A 20,323-nucleotide genomic window follows, 5' to 3' on the forward strand; every position below is an offset into this window, starting at 1 on the left:
GTGGTTCTTACAGCAGCCCACTATGCTCGTTAGAGTTACATAACTCTATAACATGCTGTAATATGGCACCTACTAGGTTTGTACGGTATACCGGTATTGGTATAGTACCGCGATACTAATAAATCATATTTGGTACTTGTGGAGACTCTCTTCCAGTGGGTCCTCCAGACCACCAAACATTGTCATGCGAGCCCGTTTCATGGTTACAATAGACTTTTTTTTTTTCAAAAATGTTCTCAGATTGCTTTTCAGCAGTAGTCTGTTGGTCTCTCTCTCTTGCTCACGCTCCAGCTCCAACAACTCTCTCCTCCCGGCTTTTAACAGAGCAACAAGTGATTAGATAACTAGGCCCAGCCGGGCCATCTACGAAGCCGGTCCTGGCACACCCCGCTTCGCTGCAGGTCTGCAGGCCACGCCCCCCTCCACAGTACTATACTGCCTCTAAAAAGTAATCGGTGACAAATAAAGTAAGTTTCTTACAAGTATCATCCCTGCAGGACGAGGAATAGCTGAACATGCTTTACGACACACCGTAGCTCACTGACGTCCAAATGTCAACAAACGCCATTGATGGATGTACACCTAACATCCACTGTAATGATACCAAGTACAGGAGCGTATCTAGTCGATACTACTATGATTAGTATTTAGCAGAGGGGGGGGGGGTTGCCCACATCTGAAGTCCTCTCCAAGGTTTCTCATAGTCAGCATTGTCACTGGCGTCCCACTGGATGTGAATTCTCCCTGCCCACTGGGTGTGAGTTTTCCTTGCCCTTTTGTGGGTTCTTCCGAAGATGTTGTAGTCGTAATGATTTGTGCAGTCCTTTGAGACATTTGTGATTTGGGGCTATATAAATAAACATTGATTGATTGATTGATGATCGATAATTTTTAGCATCACAAAATCTTTTTCGTTTAAAAACATGTATTTTATGTTTATAAACTCAGGAAATATGTCCCTGGACACATGATGACTTTGAATATGACCAATGTATGATCCTGTAACGACTTGGTATCGTATTGATACCTAAAATTGCGGTATCATCCAAAACAAATATAAAGCATACAAACAGCAGAAGAATAAGTGAGTATGACATTTTAACAGAAGTGTAGATAGAACACGTTAAAAGAGAATGTAAGCAGGATATTAACAGTAAATGAGCAAGTAGAATAATAATCATTTTCTACCGCTTGTCCTTAATAATATTGACAAAATAATAGAATGGAAAATGACATAATGTTACTGCGTATGTCAGCAGACTAATTAGGAGCCTGTGTTTGCTTAATTACTAATAAAAGACAAAATATTTCGTTTGTTCACTATTTTATTTAAGGACATAAGGCAATAAGAAACATATATTTAATGTATCCTAAGATGTTTTTGTAAAATAAAGCCAATAATGCAATTTTTGGTGGTCCCCTTTACTTAGAAAAGTATCAAAGTATGGAAATACCCTTTGGTACCCATACCAACATATTGGTATCGGGACAATACTAGTACCTACTGTATAGTACTTTAATTGTACTGTACTCTGTTTTAAATAACTCGAGGAAATTGCAAGATTTTTCGCAACATTTTTTTTCTATAAAGAGTTGCTAAAGGGGTCAAAATTTTCACTAAATAAAGCGACAAAGCACTCTGGACTTCCCTATGCATGTTCATGTCACTTGTGCATGTTTCTCACACAATAGAAATGGAAAGTAATGCAGAAATGACCGAGAATTATATATAAAGTCAAAGTCCATGGTTTGCTTGCTCATGCATGAGTGCAGGCAGACTAAAGCCATGTCGTATTGGTGATCTTTTCTACTAGTTAAGATTGCTACCTTGCACGATGCGAATTTTACTTTAAATAATCCACATCTTTTACTTTAAATAATCCACATCTTTAAAACCTGTAAAACTAATGGACGGCGTGGCGCATTTGAAGAATGGCCGTGCGCAACCCGAGGGTCCCTGGTTCAAATCTCACCTAGTACCAACCTCGTCACGTCTGTTGTGTCCTGAGCAAGACACTTCACCCTTGCTCCTGATAGGTGCTGGTTGGCGCCTTGCATGGCAGCTCCCTCCATCAGTGTGTGAATGTGTGTGTGAATGGGTAAATGTGGAAGTAGTGTCAAAGCGCTTTGAGTACCTTGAAGGTAGAAAAGCGCTATACAAGTACAAACCATTTATCATTTAATGCTGTCATATCATGAACATAATGTAGTGTGTGTGTGTGTGTGTGTGTGTGTGTGTGTGTGTGTGTGTGTGTGTGTTGCATACATACTTGCCAACCTTGAGACCTCCGATTAGGGACGGCGTGGCGCAGTGGTAGAGTGGCCGTGCGCAACCCGAGGGTCCCTGGTTCAATCCCCACCTAGTACCAACCTCGTCACGTCCGTTGTGTCCTGAGCAAGACACTTCACCCTTGCTCCTGATGGGTGCTGGTTAGCGCCTTGCATGGCAGCTCCCTCCATCAGTGTGTGAATGTGTGTGTGAATGGGTAAATGTGGAAGTAGTGTCAAAGCGCTTTGAGTACCTTGAAGGTAGAAAAGCGCTATACAAGTACAAACCATTTATCATTTAATGCTGTCATACCATGAACATAATGTAGTGTGTGTGTGTGTGTGTGTGTGTGTGTGTGTTGCATACATACTTGCCAACCTTGAGACCTCCGATTTCAGGAGGTGGGGGTGGGGGTGGGGGTGTGGCGGTGGCGTGGTTAAGAGGGGAGGAGTATATTTACATCTACAATTCACCAACTCGAGTATATATATATATATATATATATATATATATATATATATATATATATGTATGTATATATGTATGAAATACTTGACTTTCAGTGAATTTTAGCTATATGTATTTATTTTATTACATATATATAAATAAAAGAAACCAGGTGAGGTGATGAAGTTATGTCTCTTTACTGTGGGCTTTAGAACAGACTCCCTCACCTGCCGTCAGGTGCACACCACCACGTAAATCGTTGGCCAATCAAAAAGCAACCCCATAACGCTATAGCCAACATTCACCAGGAGATGGCAACAGACAACATAGATCACTCTATTACAGACGGCGTCGCCATGGCTGTAACTCCCTCGTTCTTCTGCTTCGTCTCCTTGTGTGTGCAGTTTTTTTATTAAAATCTGTAAATCTTGTAACATGATTGGGCAGGCAAGCTTTTTATATAGTGGAAAAGCAGACGTGAAAACAGGCTGTCCCCACTCAGGTCCGCTGTCCGCATGGAGCTGGAGGGGGCGTGGCTTCCAGCTCCAGCTGAATTTCGACAGATTTCGGGAGAAAATTTCTTCCGGGAGGTTTTCGGGAAAGGCGCTGAATTTCGGGAGTCTCCCAGAAAATCCGGGGGGGGGGGGGTTGGCACGTATGGTTGCATATATATTGTATATATATTTTAATGTGAACCACATGTATTTATATAACCCTACTTTTGCACTTATTCAATATTATCCTTACAATATTCATTTTTGGCAACACATCGAAGGTCCAACCTATTTGACCTGACTGTTTGAGATACAGCAGTAGATTCATGGCTTAGTTTATTGCATAAGCAGAATGCATGTTCAAAGATATGCAACATTCAGGTGATTTAGTAGAAGCAAGTCAAAAATATTATTTCCTTTCACCCATAACTTATTTAGATCCTCCTAACCCTGAGGATCCTTTTACGAAGTGTAGACAGTCTAGAATGACTTCATTTCACAGAATGTTTAATCTTTCCCTCTTTGTCTCACACCCACACTGTCTTTATGGCTGCAGGACAAGACATTTTCAAGTCACACACTACTATTTAACCCTGTTTTAACAGCGTGATGATGGACATAAAACCCTGTGACTCCTTATGTCATGTATTCTAGTTCACCTCTTTGCTGCTCCTGTCATTTCTGCCAAGAGTTACGTTATGTGTGTTTTCTAGGCTGTTAAAACTTCCTCCCCCGTTGCGCTTGTTCTTGTCAGGGTCGAATGTCATAAGTTCAACGGCACATTGGAGTGCAGAGGAGCAGAAAATGAGAAATGGATGAGGGATGCGGCACCTGAAATGTTTTTGTTAACATCGAGTCTGACAGAGATTATTAGGACATTCCTTTGATCATCTCACGCAGTTGTTTTGCGTCTGTCGTATTGTGTGGTCAAACGTTCCATCTCACGGCGGCTTTGGCTCACCAAATTGCTCAAAATAATTTGAGAGTGAATTATATGCTCCTAACTCAAAAACACATATTGCTGAAATTGGTGATAAGAGAATACAATGCAAGGTGTGACATTGCATAAGCTTTTCATGATAATGACAAGGTGTGTTGTCATGAAAGTCTTCAATTATATTTGTCCAAGACACTGTGACGGACTGGGCAAGTGCTACCTTGATCTTCTTAGCACTTTTGCTACCGTACTTTCAGGGCTATAGAGCACACGGGTACAGTGGGGCAAAAATGTAGTCAGCCACGGATTTTGCAAGTTCTCCCACTTAAAATTATGACGGAGGTCTGTAATTTTCATCATAGGTACACTTCAACTGTGAGAGACAGAATGTGAAAAAAAATCCAGGAATTCACATTGTAGGAATTTTAAATAATTTATTTGTAAATTATGGTGGAAAATAAGTATTTGGTCAACCATTCAAAGCTCTCATTGATGGAAGGAGGTTTTGGCTCAAAACCTCACGATACATGGCCCCATTCATTCTTTCCTTAACACGGATCAATCGTCCTGTCCCCTTAGCAGAAAAAAACACCCTAAAGCATGATGTTTCCACTCCCATGCTTCACAGTAGGTATGGTGTTCTTGGGATGCAACTCAGTATTCTTCTTCCTCCAAACACGACGAGTTGAGTTTGTACCAAAAAGTTCTATTTTGGTTTCATCTGACCACATGACATTCTCCCAATCCTCTGCTGTATCATCCATGTATCCATATTGGTATAAACTCAACTCGTCGGCATGGTAGTTAGTGGCATGCAAATCTATTTGTGGCGGTCCAAATGTGTCATTAATTCCATTAAAATTCTTCTACTGCTGATATCTTGTGATGCGTACGGCTCACTGTTTCCCCCTGCTGGGTGGAGGAAGTCCTACATGAATGAGCACTTCCCGAGTGGGACTGAATGGTTTCATTATTTGGGTGTTGGTTTGCTGGGTCAAATTGGGGGGCCAGGTGTGGCCTGCAGGTTGCCTACTAAGGGGCCCGGCTAGAGGCTGTGTAACCTAATAAAGCAGAGACTGAATGCTTAACTGTAAAATGTATATTAAGTGGAACAGACATGTCTGATGTTCTGTGATTTAATCCTGCGAGACTGGCTTGAAGTTACCACACAAATTTAAAAAGTCAGATTTTTCCACTCATCAGGTTTTTTTCATGCTTACACTGTTATTTTAATTTAGCTGTAGGGAATAAGAAATCTGGCTTCACGGTGGCAGAGGGGTTAGTGCGTCTGCCTCACAATACGAAGGTCCTGCAGTCCTGGGTTCAAATCCAGGCTCGGGATCTTTCTGTGTGGAGTTTGCATGTTCTCCCCGTGAATGCGTGGGTTCCCTCCGGGTACTCCGGCTTCCTCCCACTTCCAAAGACATGCACCTGGGGATAGGTTGATTGGCAACACTAAATTGGCCCTAGTGTGTGAATGTGAGTGTGAATGTTGTCTGTCTATCTGTGTTGGCCCTGCGATGAGGTGGCGACTTGTCCAGGGTGTACCCCGCCTTCCGCCCGATTGTAGCTGAGATAGGCGCCAGCGCCCCCCGCGACCCCAAAAGGAAATAAGCGGTAGAAAATGGATGGATGGATGGAATAAGAAATCTCAGATCCCTGTTTTTTACAAACTCACTTTCTCCTTTCTAATACAGAATCTTTCAAAGATTGAAGATTCAAAGATTTTTATTGTCATTGTATTCCTACAAGGAAATTTTGGTGGCATTTATTCCCAACATAAGACGAGAAACAAAGCGAGAGGAATCAACAGCTTAAAACAATGCAGTACATTTATAAGCAGTTCACAATTAAATATAAAAACATAGACTTAATCTAAGTAAAACAAAATGTGATGCATAAAGTAAAAGGAAAGTTTCAATCAATCATTCATTCAAAGTTTACTTATATAGCACCTAATCGCAAATGTCTCAAAGGGCTGCACAAGCCACAACGACATCCTCGGCTCAGATCCCACATCAGGACAACAAAAAATTCAACCCAATGGGCTACAATGAGAAACCTTGGAGTGGACTGCAGATGTGGGGACCCCCTCCGCCCCCCAGGCGACTCAACCCAATGGGCACAATTAGGTTGAGCCCATTGGCTAATTGAACGACCTGTTTTTTTGTTTTTTTTTCCAAGATGGCGTTGCTGTAGTGGCTGCTGTAGGCAGGAGCTCTGTGCTCTTGTGTCACCCTTTTGTGTTTCCCTCTTGTTTTCATGTGTTATTATATTTTTTTGCCTTTTGGTCCAGGACCCTTTGGGACTGTGTGACAAGGGGTGGCACTTTTGTGACCTCTGTGGTGCTTTTTTTGTGGACTTTTGGATCTGCCTCCTTGGAGCCTTTTAGCCATGGAGACCAGCTGCTGGGTCTCTGCCACACCGGAGTCGGCTTAGAGGGACTGGAGGAGATGCGGATGAGGGGACAGGGCTGCGGAGCTAACACTGAGCGCTGGGACGGAGAGGCTTCGCGGTGTCTTGGCTGGGTGAACAGGTGTCGGACACCTCAGTCACCTTGGACGTATCCTCGCTCATCCATGCGGACTGGACACTGGCCGAGAGTGGAGTCGGCTGTCTTGGTTGCTTTGTTGGGTCTGCTCCTGTCTCTGCCCATGCTCCCTCCACCCCAGCGGACAATGGCGTGGAACACCGCAGAGGCCACCACAGTGGATATGTTTCTTTTACTTTTTATTGATAGCTGTATGTAGAAGTGTCTGGTTGTATCTGCTGCTTTAATGTCTTTAATGTCCTCTGTGTTCTTTGATGTTTCCCTCTTGTGTACTATGGCTATGAGTTGTTGTTTTTTTCCCTTGGTTTCAGTCGGCACTCCCTCTCCAGGGCCCAGGCTAAGACCAATTTTTTAATTTTATTTTAATCTTCTATTTTTTTTTCTACCATTCCCCCACCCTTGTTTACCTGTATCTCACCTTTTTTGTAAGGGGCGCTGGAAGCCGGCAGACCCGTCAGCGATCCTGTTCTGTCTCCCTGTAAATTTTGTCTGATCTTGAATGGGATTGTGCTGAAAATTTTAATTTTCCTGAAGGAACTCTCCTGACGGAATAAATAAAGTACTATCTAATCTAATCTAATGGATGTCGAGTGGATCCAGGTATTAGTGTGAGAGTCCATTTCATATTAGGGGCAGCAGGGGATCATCTTGAGTGGAGAAAAGTAAGCAGCGCAGAGACGTCACCGACTGAGGCAGAGGAGTGGTCCACCCCCGGTCCAGACTTGTATCAGCTAGCACTGGGTGTGGATTCTCCCTGCCCACTGGGTGTGAGTTTTCCTTGCCCTTATGTGGGTTCTTCCGAGGATGTCGTAGTCGTACAGTCCTTTGAGACATTTGTGATTTAGGGCTATATAAATAAACATTGATTGATTGATTGATTGATATCATCTGTAGCCACCCTTTTCTCTACGCAGGAGAAGGGGGCAGAGCAGAAAAGAGACGGCAGATCAACTGGTCTAAAAGGGGGATCTATTTTAGGCTAGAGTATAAAAATGAGTTTTAAGATGGCACTTAAATGCTTTTACTGAAGTAGCATCTCTAACTGTTCCTGGGAGGGCATTCCAGAGTACTGGAGCCTGAATAGAAAACGCCCTAAAGCCTGCAGAGTTTTTTGGGGCTCTAGGAATCACTAAATAAGCCGCAGATTTCTTGCCGGGACACATGGTACAATACAATCAGCAAGATAGGATGGAGCTAGACCATGTAGTATTTTATACGTAGGTGTTGTAGTAAGTATACAATATTCAAATGATGACATGATGGAGCCGTGTGAGGTAGCAGTTGTAACATAAACAGTGTAATTGCACATTGCATTTGACCTTCTTGCATGTTCTCAACACTTCGTGTCACACAGCAAATAATAGTTGATGTGGTGTATTACCGTTGTTGTACTGTAAGTTTGTGTATTATTATTAATATAGCCGTTACTTTTAGTAAGACACATTTGGCGGAACCCTGATTTTACAAACTTAGTTGGTTCTTTTGTTTACACACTTACAACACAATATAAAGCGCTATACAGGACTGTACATCAAACAAACATAAGAAGGAGGTGACTGATCAATTTGATAACAAAAACAAAAAACAACTACAGCTAAAATTTCCGTGCCGATACACATTGCCACGAGCCATGGGTGAACTCACAGTTTGAAGTCACAAAACTCCCTGTTGGTTTATCTGCTCTGTGTTTTACCGAAGAAAGTGGGAAAGGGCGGGGGAAGGCAGTGTCGACAACGCTCTGAATATTTTCAGAATGTTTCAAACCACACATCGCTTGTCCATGGCTTTCTTTGGACTCATGTTGACAGAGCAAAACACAAAACATGCTGTAAGAATGATAAAAAAACACTTATAACCATACTTGCCAACCCTACAGATTTTCAATCAATCAATCATTCATTCATTTTCTACCGCTTATTCCCTTTTGGGGTCGCGGGGGGTGCTGGCGCCTATCTCAGCTACAATCGGGCGGAAGGCGGGGTACACCCTGGACAAGTCGCCACCTCATCACAGGGCCAACACAGATAGACAGACAACATTCACACTCACATTCCCACACTAGGGCCAATTTAGTGTTGCCAATCAACCTATCCCCAGGTGCATGTCTTTGGAAGTGGGAGGAAGCCGGAGTACCCGGAGGGAACCCACGCATTCACGGGGAGAACATGCAAACTCCACACACAAAGTTCCCGAGCCTGGATTTGAACCGAGGACAATAGGAACTTCGTATTGTGAGGCAGACGCACTAACCCCTCTGCCACCGTGAAGCCCCATCAATCAAACAATCGATCAATGTTAATTTTTTATAGCCCTAAATCACAAATGTCTCAAAGGACTGTACAAACCATTACGACTACGACATCCTCGGAAGAGCCCACAATTTCAGTGCCCCTCCCGAAAATCTCCCGGGGCAACCATTCTCCCAAATGTCTCCCGATTTCCACCCGGACAACAATAGTAGGGGCGTGCCTCAGAGGCACTGCCTTTACTGTAGCGTCCTCTCTCACTTGAAAAGGAGACTATTATATATGTCTACGTTATCCATAGGTTTATCTATAACCCATAAGCAGGCACTGAGCTATTTGTCAGCGTGTATTTATTCCAGCCGGCACGTTAATACACTGACACACAACATCCGGATTCCCATCATGCATAGCTTCAAAACTACGGCAAGTAGTAATTTCCAAAAACATAACAGAGACGAAGCAGAAGAACGAAGACGAGACATGGCGACGACGAGTAAGAAGAAGTCCACTTGCAAGTTCCAAAATGATTGAAAAAAATAATTTCAGTTCCTCCAGGACAGCTCGAAGGGGAATGGGTATGCTGCCTGCAAATTTTGTAGATCAGACTTCTCCATTGAAAACAGTCGCCGAACGGATATACTCATTTATGAACAGATTATTTATATATATATATATTAAGGCTGGTAATCTTTGGGTGTCCCACGATTTGATTCAATATCGATTCTTGGGGTCACGATTCGATAATATATAGATTTTTTCGATTCTCGATTCAAAAACGATATTTTTCCGATTCAAAACGATTCTGTATTCATTCAATACATAGGATTTCAGCAGGATCTACCCCAGCCTGCTGACATTCTAGCAGAGTAGTAGATTTTTTTTTAAAAAAAGCTTTTATAATTGTAAAGGACAATGTCTTATCAAGTGATTGCAATAATGTAAATTCGTTTTAACTATTAACCGAACCAAAAATATGACTTATTTTATCTTTATGAAAACATTGGACACAGTGTGTTGTCAAGTTTATGAGATGTGATGCAAGTGTAAGCCACTGTGACACTATTGTTCTTTATTTTTATTTTTATAAATGTCTAATGATAATGTCAATGAGGGATTTTTAATCACTGCTATGCTGAAATTATAACTAATATTGATACTGTTGTTGATAATATTCATTTTTGTTTCACTACTTTTGGTTTGTTATGTGTCGTATTTGTGTCTCCTTTCAATTGCTCTGTTTATTGCAGTTTTGAGTGTTGCTGGGTCAGGTTTGGTTTTGGAATTGGATTGCATTGTCATGGTATTGCTGTGTAGTGGTTTGTTGGATTGATAGAAAATAAATAAATAAATAAAATTGTATTTTTTAAAAATTAGAATCGATTCAAAATCGCACAACGTATTCGATTCGATTCATATTTGAATCAATTTTTTCCCACACCCCTAATATATATATATATATATATATATATGTATATATATATATATATATATATATATATATATATATATATACACCCCGCTACCGATCTCCCGAATTTGGAGGTCTCAAGTATGATAAAAACACACAAAGTAGCACCTAGCACAGTAGCTAACATCAGCATTACTGAATTACTGATAAAGATTGATAAGCCTGCCCACAATGGATGTACTATAGGCGCAAAATGGGTGGATGAAGCGTTCGGTTTAGCTCGGTTGGTAGAGCGGCCGTGCCAGCAACTTGAGGGTTGCAGGTTCGATTCCCGCTTCCGCCATCCTAGTCACTGCCGTTGTGTCCTTGGGCAAGACACTTTACCCACCTGCTCCCAGTGCCACCCACACTGGTTTAAATGTAACTTAGATATTGGGTTTCACTATGTAAAGTGCTTTGAGTCACTAGAGAAGAAGCGCTATATAAATATAATTCACTTCACTTCACTTCACACTTCACTTCATTCACAGAGACAAAAGCATTTTTTTTTTTTTTCGGTCTGTGGTTCGTAAATCATAATTTTCATATAGTGTGGGGTTCGTTAATCAAAGTTCCAAGGTATATACATTTCCGTATTTTATTTTTTCCACGTTTTACGAACACGAACCTTTCTCAGTTCATTTTCATTGGAAACATTTGTCTTTATCTCGACAACTTCCCTTTTTGCATTTGTCTTTCTTATTTTACAATTGCTGGCACGTAAGGTGATGTCCTATGCTGATAACATATGGGTTTATTGAGTAGAAAACACTGTGGGTGGACCCCAAGCACACACCTCACGCAGGCACACACACAATGTCTTTCACCGGGATTGTCCCGCCACACAGGACATTAATGCCAGGCAGTAGGAAACGGAAAAAGTGGATTTAGCGGCAGGAGTGGGTAATAAGATGAAAACCTTTTTGGGGAGCTTGGGGGTTCCACAACAAACGCCCTGTGGCTCAACAGTTAAGTCCTCAGCCCAAAATGCCATCAGTTTTGAATAAGTCCTGCTTAGAAGAAATAAAGGTTCAAAAGCAATGGCAGCTTTACTTCTAAACAGAGCTTAACAACCGTTTTTCTTTCAAGTACAAAGTGCCCCGTTTATTTTGTTCTTGTTTGTGACATGTCTCTTTTTCTGAATAGTTGCAAGAAAATGTTAAAATGAAATATATTAAAAGTTGTGTCATCCCTTCACTACTCTACTTCCAGGGGGCTATTCATCACTATCCATGATCGTGGCCACATTGCATCACTACTTCAGAATTGGCCAGAAAAGGACATCAGGGTAAATATTGACTTTATTTAAGCTATATCAATGTGTATTTCATTATGTTTGATCTGCATAAAGCGGCAATGTGGATATGTGGTTAGTCTGCCTCACAGCCACTATGTTCTTAGCTCAGATATCAATCAGACATCCACTGATAGGTCTTTATTGACATCCTGTCAACATTTGCATACTTAGTCAATCAAATATATCAGAATCGGAATCAGAAATATTTCAATATTCTTACAGGGGGAAATTAAGACTATCAGCACAATCCCATTTAAGATCAGACAAACATTACAGGGAGACAGAACAGGATCGCTGACGGGTCTGCCAACTTCTGGCACCCCTTACAAAAAAGGTGAGAAACAGGTAAACCCTGGGGATGGGGTGAGAAAAAAAAATATTCAGTCCAAGCCTGGGCCCCTGGAGAGGGGGTCAAGACTGTGGCCAGACCTCATAGCCATAACATACATAAACATGTGTGTATTTCCTGGGCATGACGTTAAAGTGCATCCGGCAGTGTAGGCTCCTCTATGGTGTCTTGGGGCACTAGGAGGTTAACCCCTTTACTACTGTTACCCCAGGTGGCCCTTGGCAACGGCCGAGTACCTGACTGCCCCCTAGCCCGGGATACGGTGAAGACCTAAACGGCGGAAGACGGTAGATTTAAGAACTACCACAACGGCTGCGAATTCGGAAGAGGGCCACAGCAGAAAAGGGTCCCCAGTCGTCATGGACTCCATACCACTGGATCCTGACCTGACTCTGTCAAGGATCGTTTGATGACTGTCTGTGCACCAGTCTCCCCACCTTAAACTAAGTCACGCACAGGCATCCTCCATAAAGGGATACACCCCTACGAGGAGGATCGTCAGACTCGTCCGAGTGACCGCCGACAAAACGTGTGTAAGAGGGAAACATCAAAGATCACCAAGGACATTAAAGACATTGAAAGAGCAGAGCTGAGGCAACCAGTCACTTCTACAAACAGCCACAAAAGTAAAACAACAAAAAAAACTAAAACATATACACTGTGGTGACCTCTGTGGTGTTCCACGCCATCGTCTGCTGGGGTGGAGGGTGCGTGTCCAGAGATAGGAGCAGACCCAACAAAGCAACCAAGAGAGCTGACTCCATCCTCGGCCGCCCACTAACTCCCGGCCAGTGTCCAGTCTGCATGGATGAGCAAGGATCCGTCTAAGGAGACCAAGGTGTCCAATACCTGCTCATTTAGCAAGGACACTGTGAAGCTTGTCCGTCCCAGCCCTCAGCCCTGTCTCTTCATCTGCTTCTCCTCCAGTCTCTCCAAACAGACTCTGGTGTGGCAGAGTCCCAACAGCTGGTCTCCATGGCCAAAAGGCTCCCGGGAGGAAGATACAGAAGTTCACACAAAAGCACTGCAGAAGTCACAAAAGTGCCACCCCTTGACACACAGTCCCAAAGGGTCCCGAACCACAAGGCAAAAAAAAACCCCACAATAAAACAAGAGGGAAACATCAGGAACACAAAAGGATGACACAAGAGCACAGAGCTCCTGCCAACAGCTCACTGCAAAAAGTCAGTCTTCAAAAACAAGAAAAAAAAATAGAAAAATTAGTGGTATTTTACTTGAAGTACGCAAAATTATCTGCCAATAGAACAAGAAAATTTGGCTTGTCAAGACTTTCCAAAACAAGTCAAATTAGCTAACCTCAATGACATAATGATAATGCACTGCAAAAAGTCAGTGTTAAAAAACAATACAAAAATTAGGGGTATTTTATTCAAACTAAGCAAAATTATCTGCCAATAGAACCCCAAAATACCTTAAAATAAGTATATTCTCACTAATAACAAGTGCACTTTTTTTGGTAGAAAAAAAATTAGACCTTTTAGCTCAATATGTTGAAAAATATTCTTAAATGAAGTAAATGCCAGTGCCATTATCTTGACATAATGATATGCGCTCCGTATCTTGATTTTTTTTTCATGCTTGAAGTAAGAAATTATTACTTTAAAAAAGTAGTATTATACTTGTGAGTGTTAATGACACAGCTTTGCATCAGTTGATATTCTAGTTTCAAGAATGTTTTACTCAGTATACCGTATTTCCTCGAAAAGCCGGCGGGCAAATAATTGAATTACTGCCGGGTCAAACTCGCTCCCCAAATTTATTAGCGCATGCTTACTTTTACCGCCGAGTCAAATTTGTGACGTCACCAGTGACGCTTCCCCTGTCATCATTTTCAAAATGGCGGAGGAGTTTATTTTTGCTTTTACTGTGTGTAAACCAGGGGTCTTGTTCCACATCCATACAGATCACACTGATGGTTGTGATGTAAAACAACTTTAACACTCTTACTAAAATGTGCCACTCTCTGTGAACCCACACCAAACACATTTCGTGAGATCATCGGCTCTGTAACACGTTATAAATGCAACATAAGAATTACCTACAATGCCATGCATCCATGACTCTTGGCTATATTATACACCCCGCTAGCACCAAACCCCCCCTTTCTCTGTGCGTCGGTTGAGGTAGGCGGGGTTGGGGGTGCGTGTATAATATAGCCAAGAGTCATGGATGGATGGCATTTTGGGTAATTCTTATGTTACGTTCATAATGTGTTACAGAGCTGATGTTCTCCAGAAATGTGTTTGGTGTGGGTTCACATAGTGTGGCACATATTAGTAAGAGTGTTAAAGTTGTTTATATCACAACCATCAGTGTAAAAGGTATGGCTGTTGAGCAAGTATGCATTGCAATCTCGTATGAGAAGCAGCGAAATGCATGCGTTGTGTAAAGGCGATCGCGATGAAATGTTGTAGAGCAGTGGTCCCCAACTACCGGGCCGCGGCCACAGAATAATTTTTTAATAGTTTTTTTAATTTTATCACACTCAATTTTTTACTGCATGCCATTGGTAAGCGCAGGGGTGAGAAGAGGTTTTGAAATTATTAGCGCCTGCTCACTTTTACCGCATGCCTTTAATAAGCGCAGGAGTGAGAAGAGGTTTTAAATTAATTAGCGCCCCGGCGGCTATTCAAGGAAATACGGTAGGTCATAAAATCTCAGCAACAAGCTGTAATATCTTACTGAGATCATTTAGGACCAAAACCTTTAAAACAAGTAAAACACTCTAACGTAAGATCCGCTTAGTGAGAAGAATTATCTTATCACACAGAAAATAAGCAAATATCACCTTTATTTGAGATATTTCATCTTACTTAGATATCAGTTTTTGCAGTGCAGCCACTACATCGGCATGAAGGTTACTGTCTTCACGTTTTGAGTGAGAAAGCTGATCATGTGAAGACTGCTCTAAATCACAGACATTTAAAACCAAACATTCTGATTATTACAAATGTATTGATGAGTAACCTCCTTAGAACTCTCAGAGTCCTCTGTAGTGAGTTTGTGTTTTGCATAACAGCGCAATTTTTGCAACTGACGAATAAAAATACACCACTGGTTTTCAGATGGACACATTGGATATGCTGATTTAAACATATGTGCACGTTCAAACATAATTGAAAATCTTTTACAATCACAGGCTGTGTGTGTGACCGACGGTGAGAGGATCTTAGGCTTGGGAGACCTCGGCTGCAATGGGATGGGAATTCCAGTGGGAAAGCTGGCCCTGTACACAGCCTGCGGAGGTGTGCCTCCACAACAATGTCTGCCTGTGCTACTGGACGTGGGCACAGACAATAAGGTAAGCACAGAGGGTGGATTTAAAGGGGGCCTATTATGCAAAACCCACTTGTCTATTGGTACCTCCTGTTTTGGGGTTCTCCATAAGTACTAAAAATTGGAACGCTTGCCTTCTTTCATACAAACCCTGTTTCCATATGAGTTGGGAAATTGTGTTAGATGAAAATATAAATGTAAATACAATGATTTGCAAATCCTTTTCTACCCATATTCAATTTAATACACTACAAAGACAAGATATTTGACGTGCAAACTCATAAACGTTGTTTTTTTTGCAAATAATAATTAACTTAGAGTTTCATGGCTGCAGCATGTGCCAAAGTAGTTGGGAAAGGGCATGTTCACCACTGTGTTTTATCACCTTTTCTTTTAACAACACTCAATAAACCTTTGGGAACTGAGGAGACACATTTTTGAAGCTTTTCAGGTGGAATTCTTTCCTATTCTTGTTTTATGTACAGCTTAAGTTGTTCAACAGTCCGGGGTCTCCGTTGTGGTATTTTAGGCTTCATAATGCGCCACACATTTTCAATGGGAGACAGGTCTGGACTACAGGCAAGCCAGTCTAGTACCCGCACTCTTTTACTATGAAGCCACGCTGTTGTAACAAGTGACTTGGCATTGTCTTGCTGAAATAAGCAGGGGCGTCCATGATAACTTTGCTTGGATGCTAACATACAGTATGTTGTTCCAAAACCTGTATGTACCTTTCAGCATTAATGGTGCCTTCACAGATGTGTAAGTTACTGGGTGTGAGTTTTCCTTGCCCTTATGTGGGCCTACCGAGGATGTCGTCGTGGTTTGTGCAGCCCTTTGAGACACTAGTGATTTAGGGCTATATAAGTAAACATTGATTGATTGATTGATACCTTGGGCACTAATACACCCCCGTACCATCACACATGCTGGCTTTTCAACTTTGCACCTAAAACAGTGCTGATGGTTATTTTCCTCTTTGGTCCGGAGGACACGACGTTCACTGTTTCCAAAAAACTATTTGAAATGTGGTTCGTCAGACAGCAGTCCATCTTAGCTGAGGTCGGGCCCAGAGAAGCCGGCAGCGTTTCTGGGGGTCGTTGATAAATGGCTTTGGCTTTGCATAGTAGTTTTAACTTGCACTTACAGATGTAGCGACAAACTGTAGTTACTGACAGTGGTTTTCTGAAGTGTTCCTGAGCCAATGTGGTGATATCCTTTACACACTGATATCGCTTTTTGATGCAAAACCGCCTGAGGGAACGAAGGTCTGTTATATCATCCCTTACGTGCAGTGATTTCTCCAGATTCTCTGAACTTTTTGATGGTATAACGGACCGTTGATGGTGAAATTCCTAAATTCCTTACAATAGCCCGTTGAGAAATGTTCTTCTTAAACTGTTTGACAATTTGCTCACGCATTTGTTCACAAAGTGGTGACCGTTTCCCAATCCTTGTTTCTGAATGACTAAGCATTTCACGGAAGCTGCTTTTATACCCAATCATGGCACCCACCTGTTCCCAATCAGCCTGCACACCTGTGGGATGTTCCAAATAAGTGTTTGATGAGAATTCCTCAACTTTATCAGCATTTATTGCCACCTTTCCCAACTTCTTTGTCACGTGTTGCTGGCATCAAATTCTAAAGTTAATGATTATTTGCACAAAAAAAAAAGTGTTTATCAGTTTGAACATCAAATATGTTGTCTTTGTAGCATATTCAACTGAATATGGGTTGAAAATGATTTGCAAATCATTGTATTCCGTTCATATTTACATCTAACTAAATTTCCCAACTCATGTGGAAACGGGGTTTGTATTTCTACCAAACGACCCATCTGGAATTTTCCTGTCTTGTTGGGAAAAACATTTCCGGATTTTCCATATATGGTAAATATGTACCTAGAGTGTCTTAAAGTTAAAGTTAAAGTACCAATGATTGTCACACACTAGGTGGGGCGAAATTATTCTCTGCATTTGACCCATCACCCTTGATCACCCTCTAGGAGGTGAGGGGAGCAGTGGGCAGCAGCGGTGGCCGCGCCCGGGAATCATTTTTGGTGATTTAATCCCCAATTCCAACCCTTAATGCTGAGTGCCAAGCAGGGAGTTAATGGGTCCCATTTTTATAGTCTTTGGTATGACTCGGCCGGGGTTTGAAGTCACAACCTACTGATCTCAGGGCGGACACTCTAACCACTAGGCCACTGAGTAGGTCTCAGCCCTGGTAGTCTACACCAGAGTCAATAAACTCCTTCTTTTTGGCATCCTCTTGTTGTGCGGCAGACTGGCTCGTGCATGCACATGCATCTTCCGCTGTTGCCATGTCTAATGCAAAGTAGAGTTTAGTTAGAACTTATATCTTTCAGTACACTATGGAAGCGCTAAAAGCTACAACAAAGTGGGTGGGGAGAAGACTCTGTCGAAGTGGAGGCGCATAAATTACAAAAAAATCGCGCATCCTGGAGAGATGGTCAGAAAGTGTATTGAATATGGTCTGTAAAACATAATTTAGGCAACATTTTGACTGAGGAACCATCATTACATGTTATGTGGGTATTGTTTGTAGTGTAGGGATGTGCCGATTGATCAGCCACCTATCAGTAACGGACAATTTTTCTGAAAAAGTATGTGATCACCATTGACGATTAATGCCTTTTAGTGCCGATCACAAAAGCCGATCCCCACCGACTATCATGTATTTATTTATAATCCCCCAACTAATTATGTGTCTCCGAACACAATGTGTAGAAACTCACCTAAGATAATAATATACACCTCCATTAAGGCAAATAAACTGCATTTCTTAGTATCATAAGTATCTTGTCAATTAAAGGCCTACTAAAACCCACTACTACCGACCACGCAGACTGATAGTTTATGTATCAATGATGAAATATAAACATTGCAACACATGCCAATACGTCCGGGTTAGTTTACTTAAGTGCAATTTTAAATTTTGTGCCGAAAAATTCTGCTGAAAACGTCTCGGTATGATGACGCCTGCGTGTGACATCACGGATTGTAGAGAAAATTTTGTGCCAGCATCATGCCCAGCTATTAGGTCGTCTGTTTTTCATCGCAAAATTCCACAGTATTCTGGACTTCTGCGTTGGTTAATCTTTTGCAATTTGTTCAATGAACAATGGAGACATCAAAGAAGAAAGCTGTAGGTGGGAAGCGGTGTATTGCAGCCGGCTTTAGCAACACAAACACAGCCGGTGTTTCATTGTTTACATTCCCAAAAGATGACGTTGAAGCTTTACTATGGAACAGAGATGTCAAGCGAACACGGTTGGATTGGACCACACACACAAAGTAAAGTGTATTATGCAGCGATCATTTTTACCATTCTGTATTCTGAAAGCGATCTATGTCGTGTGCTACTCCAGCATCAATATCAGCAGCGTCCTCCTGACCGTCACCGTCAGCGTCGGGTTCAAAGCGGTATGGCTCTATTCCTTGTTGCGGTTGGGCCTGGCTGAGTGATCCTGCCACCCTCACGGCCGCCACGGTGCCTCTCAGCATTTTCCCTATCTGAATCGCTCCCACTCCCCTCCAGTCTTTTTTTTTTCTAGTCCTTCACTCTCACTTTTCTCATCCACGAATCTTTCATCCTCGCTCAAATTAATGGGGAAATCGTCGCTTTCTCGGTGTGAATCGCTCTCGCTGCTGGTGGCCATGATTGTAAACAATGTTCAGATGTGAGGAGCTCCACAACCCGTGACGTCACGCGCACATCGTCTGCTACATCCGGTACAGGCAAGACTTTTTTATCAGCACCAAAAGTTGCGAACTTTATCGTCGATGTTCTCTACAAAATCCTTTCCGCAAAAATATGGCAATATTGCGAAATGATCAAGTATGACACATATAATGGACCTGCTATCCCTGTGTAAATTAAAAAAAACGCATTTTAGTAAGCCTTTAACCTCATTAATGGGGGAAAAACTCAACATGTTACACATCGATAGCAAGCCAGGAGAAGCCAGCTTGAAACAACAAAAATGTAAAAGTGCTTAGTAAAGTTTAAGACCTGTAGATGGAACCATGTTACTGTATAAAGTAGGCAGGTATTTATGGTAAACTGTAACAACAACAGTTGGTGTGTCAGCATTGTTACAATCATACACAACATGTAAGAGGAGGGCTGACGATCCATACATTGGTGGTCTTGATGCCTAGGGACATATCATTTTTTTGATCATAGAGTGATTAGGTCGGTATTTTTTTGCTGTTTTTGATAACGTTTAGAAACTCAGGAAATAATTCCCCGGACACATGAGGACTTTGAGAGCAAGAACCAAAGGATTTGTATGAGGAAGGGGATTCATGTGGCTCAATTCGTCACGGTTTACCTGACACATAAAACGTGACAAATTGGGTGGGTGCACTATCCGCTTTAGCCGCCACACGGCAGTAGAGTGTTGAATATCTCAAAATGTGTTTTGTGGCAATTCCAATTTTAACCACAGCATCAGTTGCTATGTAGAGTGGGGCTTTCCATCATTTTCAGCAGACTGCATTGCAAAATGATTAACCCTCTCTTCCGCTCATATGGGATTCACCCAGGAATGCAGCCATCTGAATACCTTCCCTAGTGTTTGCTTTTGTTCAGCTGTTACTCAAACAATTGTCTGTAACTAAAGAGAACACGGATTGTATTGATATTGTTAAACCGTCAATAGTTTTTACCATACGTTTAAAGTTAATAAGGCAACATGAAAACCTTATTAGAACATTGATATTACGTTGTCATTATATTATAAATTAGACTCCATATCAACATAAAATGTACTGTACTTACACTATATATTGTCAAGAGAACCAACAGTGGATATTTGCAGTGGACATTTTTGTTTGGCCTATTTCTTTTTTCAAACCGACACATTCCAGAAAAAAAAAGTGTAGTTATGTAAAATACAAATGTCCACTGCAGGATATGCTGGTTTTCATTACAGGGACACATTAGAGATAGAAATGTCAGAA

At 41.8% G+C, this 20,323-nt stretch overlaps 1 protein-coding gene across 3 annotated transcripts in view; it reads left to right on the forward strand.

Moving 5' to 3' along the window:
- The window catches only part of me1 (malic enzyme 1, NADP(+)-dependent, cytosolic), a 286,578-nt gene that overhangs the window by 187,081 nt on the left and 79,174 nt on the right, over positions 1 to 20,323 (forward strand). For all 3 annotated transcript variants that reach the window (XR_009808883.1, XM_061916429.1, XM_061916430.1), the window contains 2 exons: positions 11,604 to 11,679; positions 15,198 to 15,359. Coding sequence is in view for 2 of the 3 variants with exons in the window: in XM_061916429.1 (XP_061772413.1) it covers positions 11,604 to 11,679; positions 15,198 to 15,359 (238 nt within the window). In the remaining variant the exon portion in view is untranslated. The remainder of the gene's footprint in view (positions 1 to 11,603; positions 11,680 to 15,197; positions 15,360 to 20,323) is intronic.

The sequence above is a fragment of the Nerophis ophidion genome, linkage group LG11 (genome assembly GCF_033978795.1).
Source record: "Nerophis ophidion isolate RoL-2023_Sa linkage group LG11, RoL_Noph_v1.0, whole genome shotgun sequence".
In the NCBI taxonomy this organism is placed as follows: domain Eukaryota; kingdom Metazoa; phylum Chordata; class Actinopteri; order Syngnathiformes; family Syngnathidae; genus Nerophis; species Nerophis ophidion.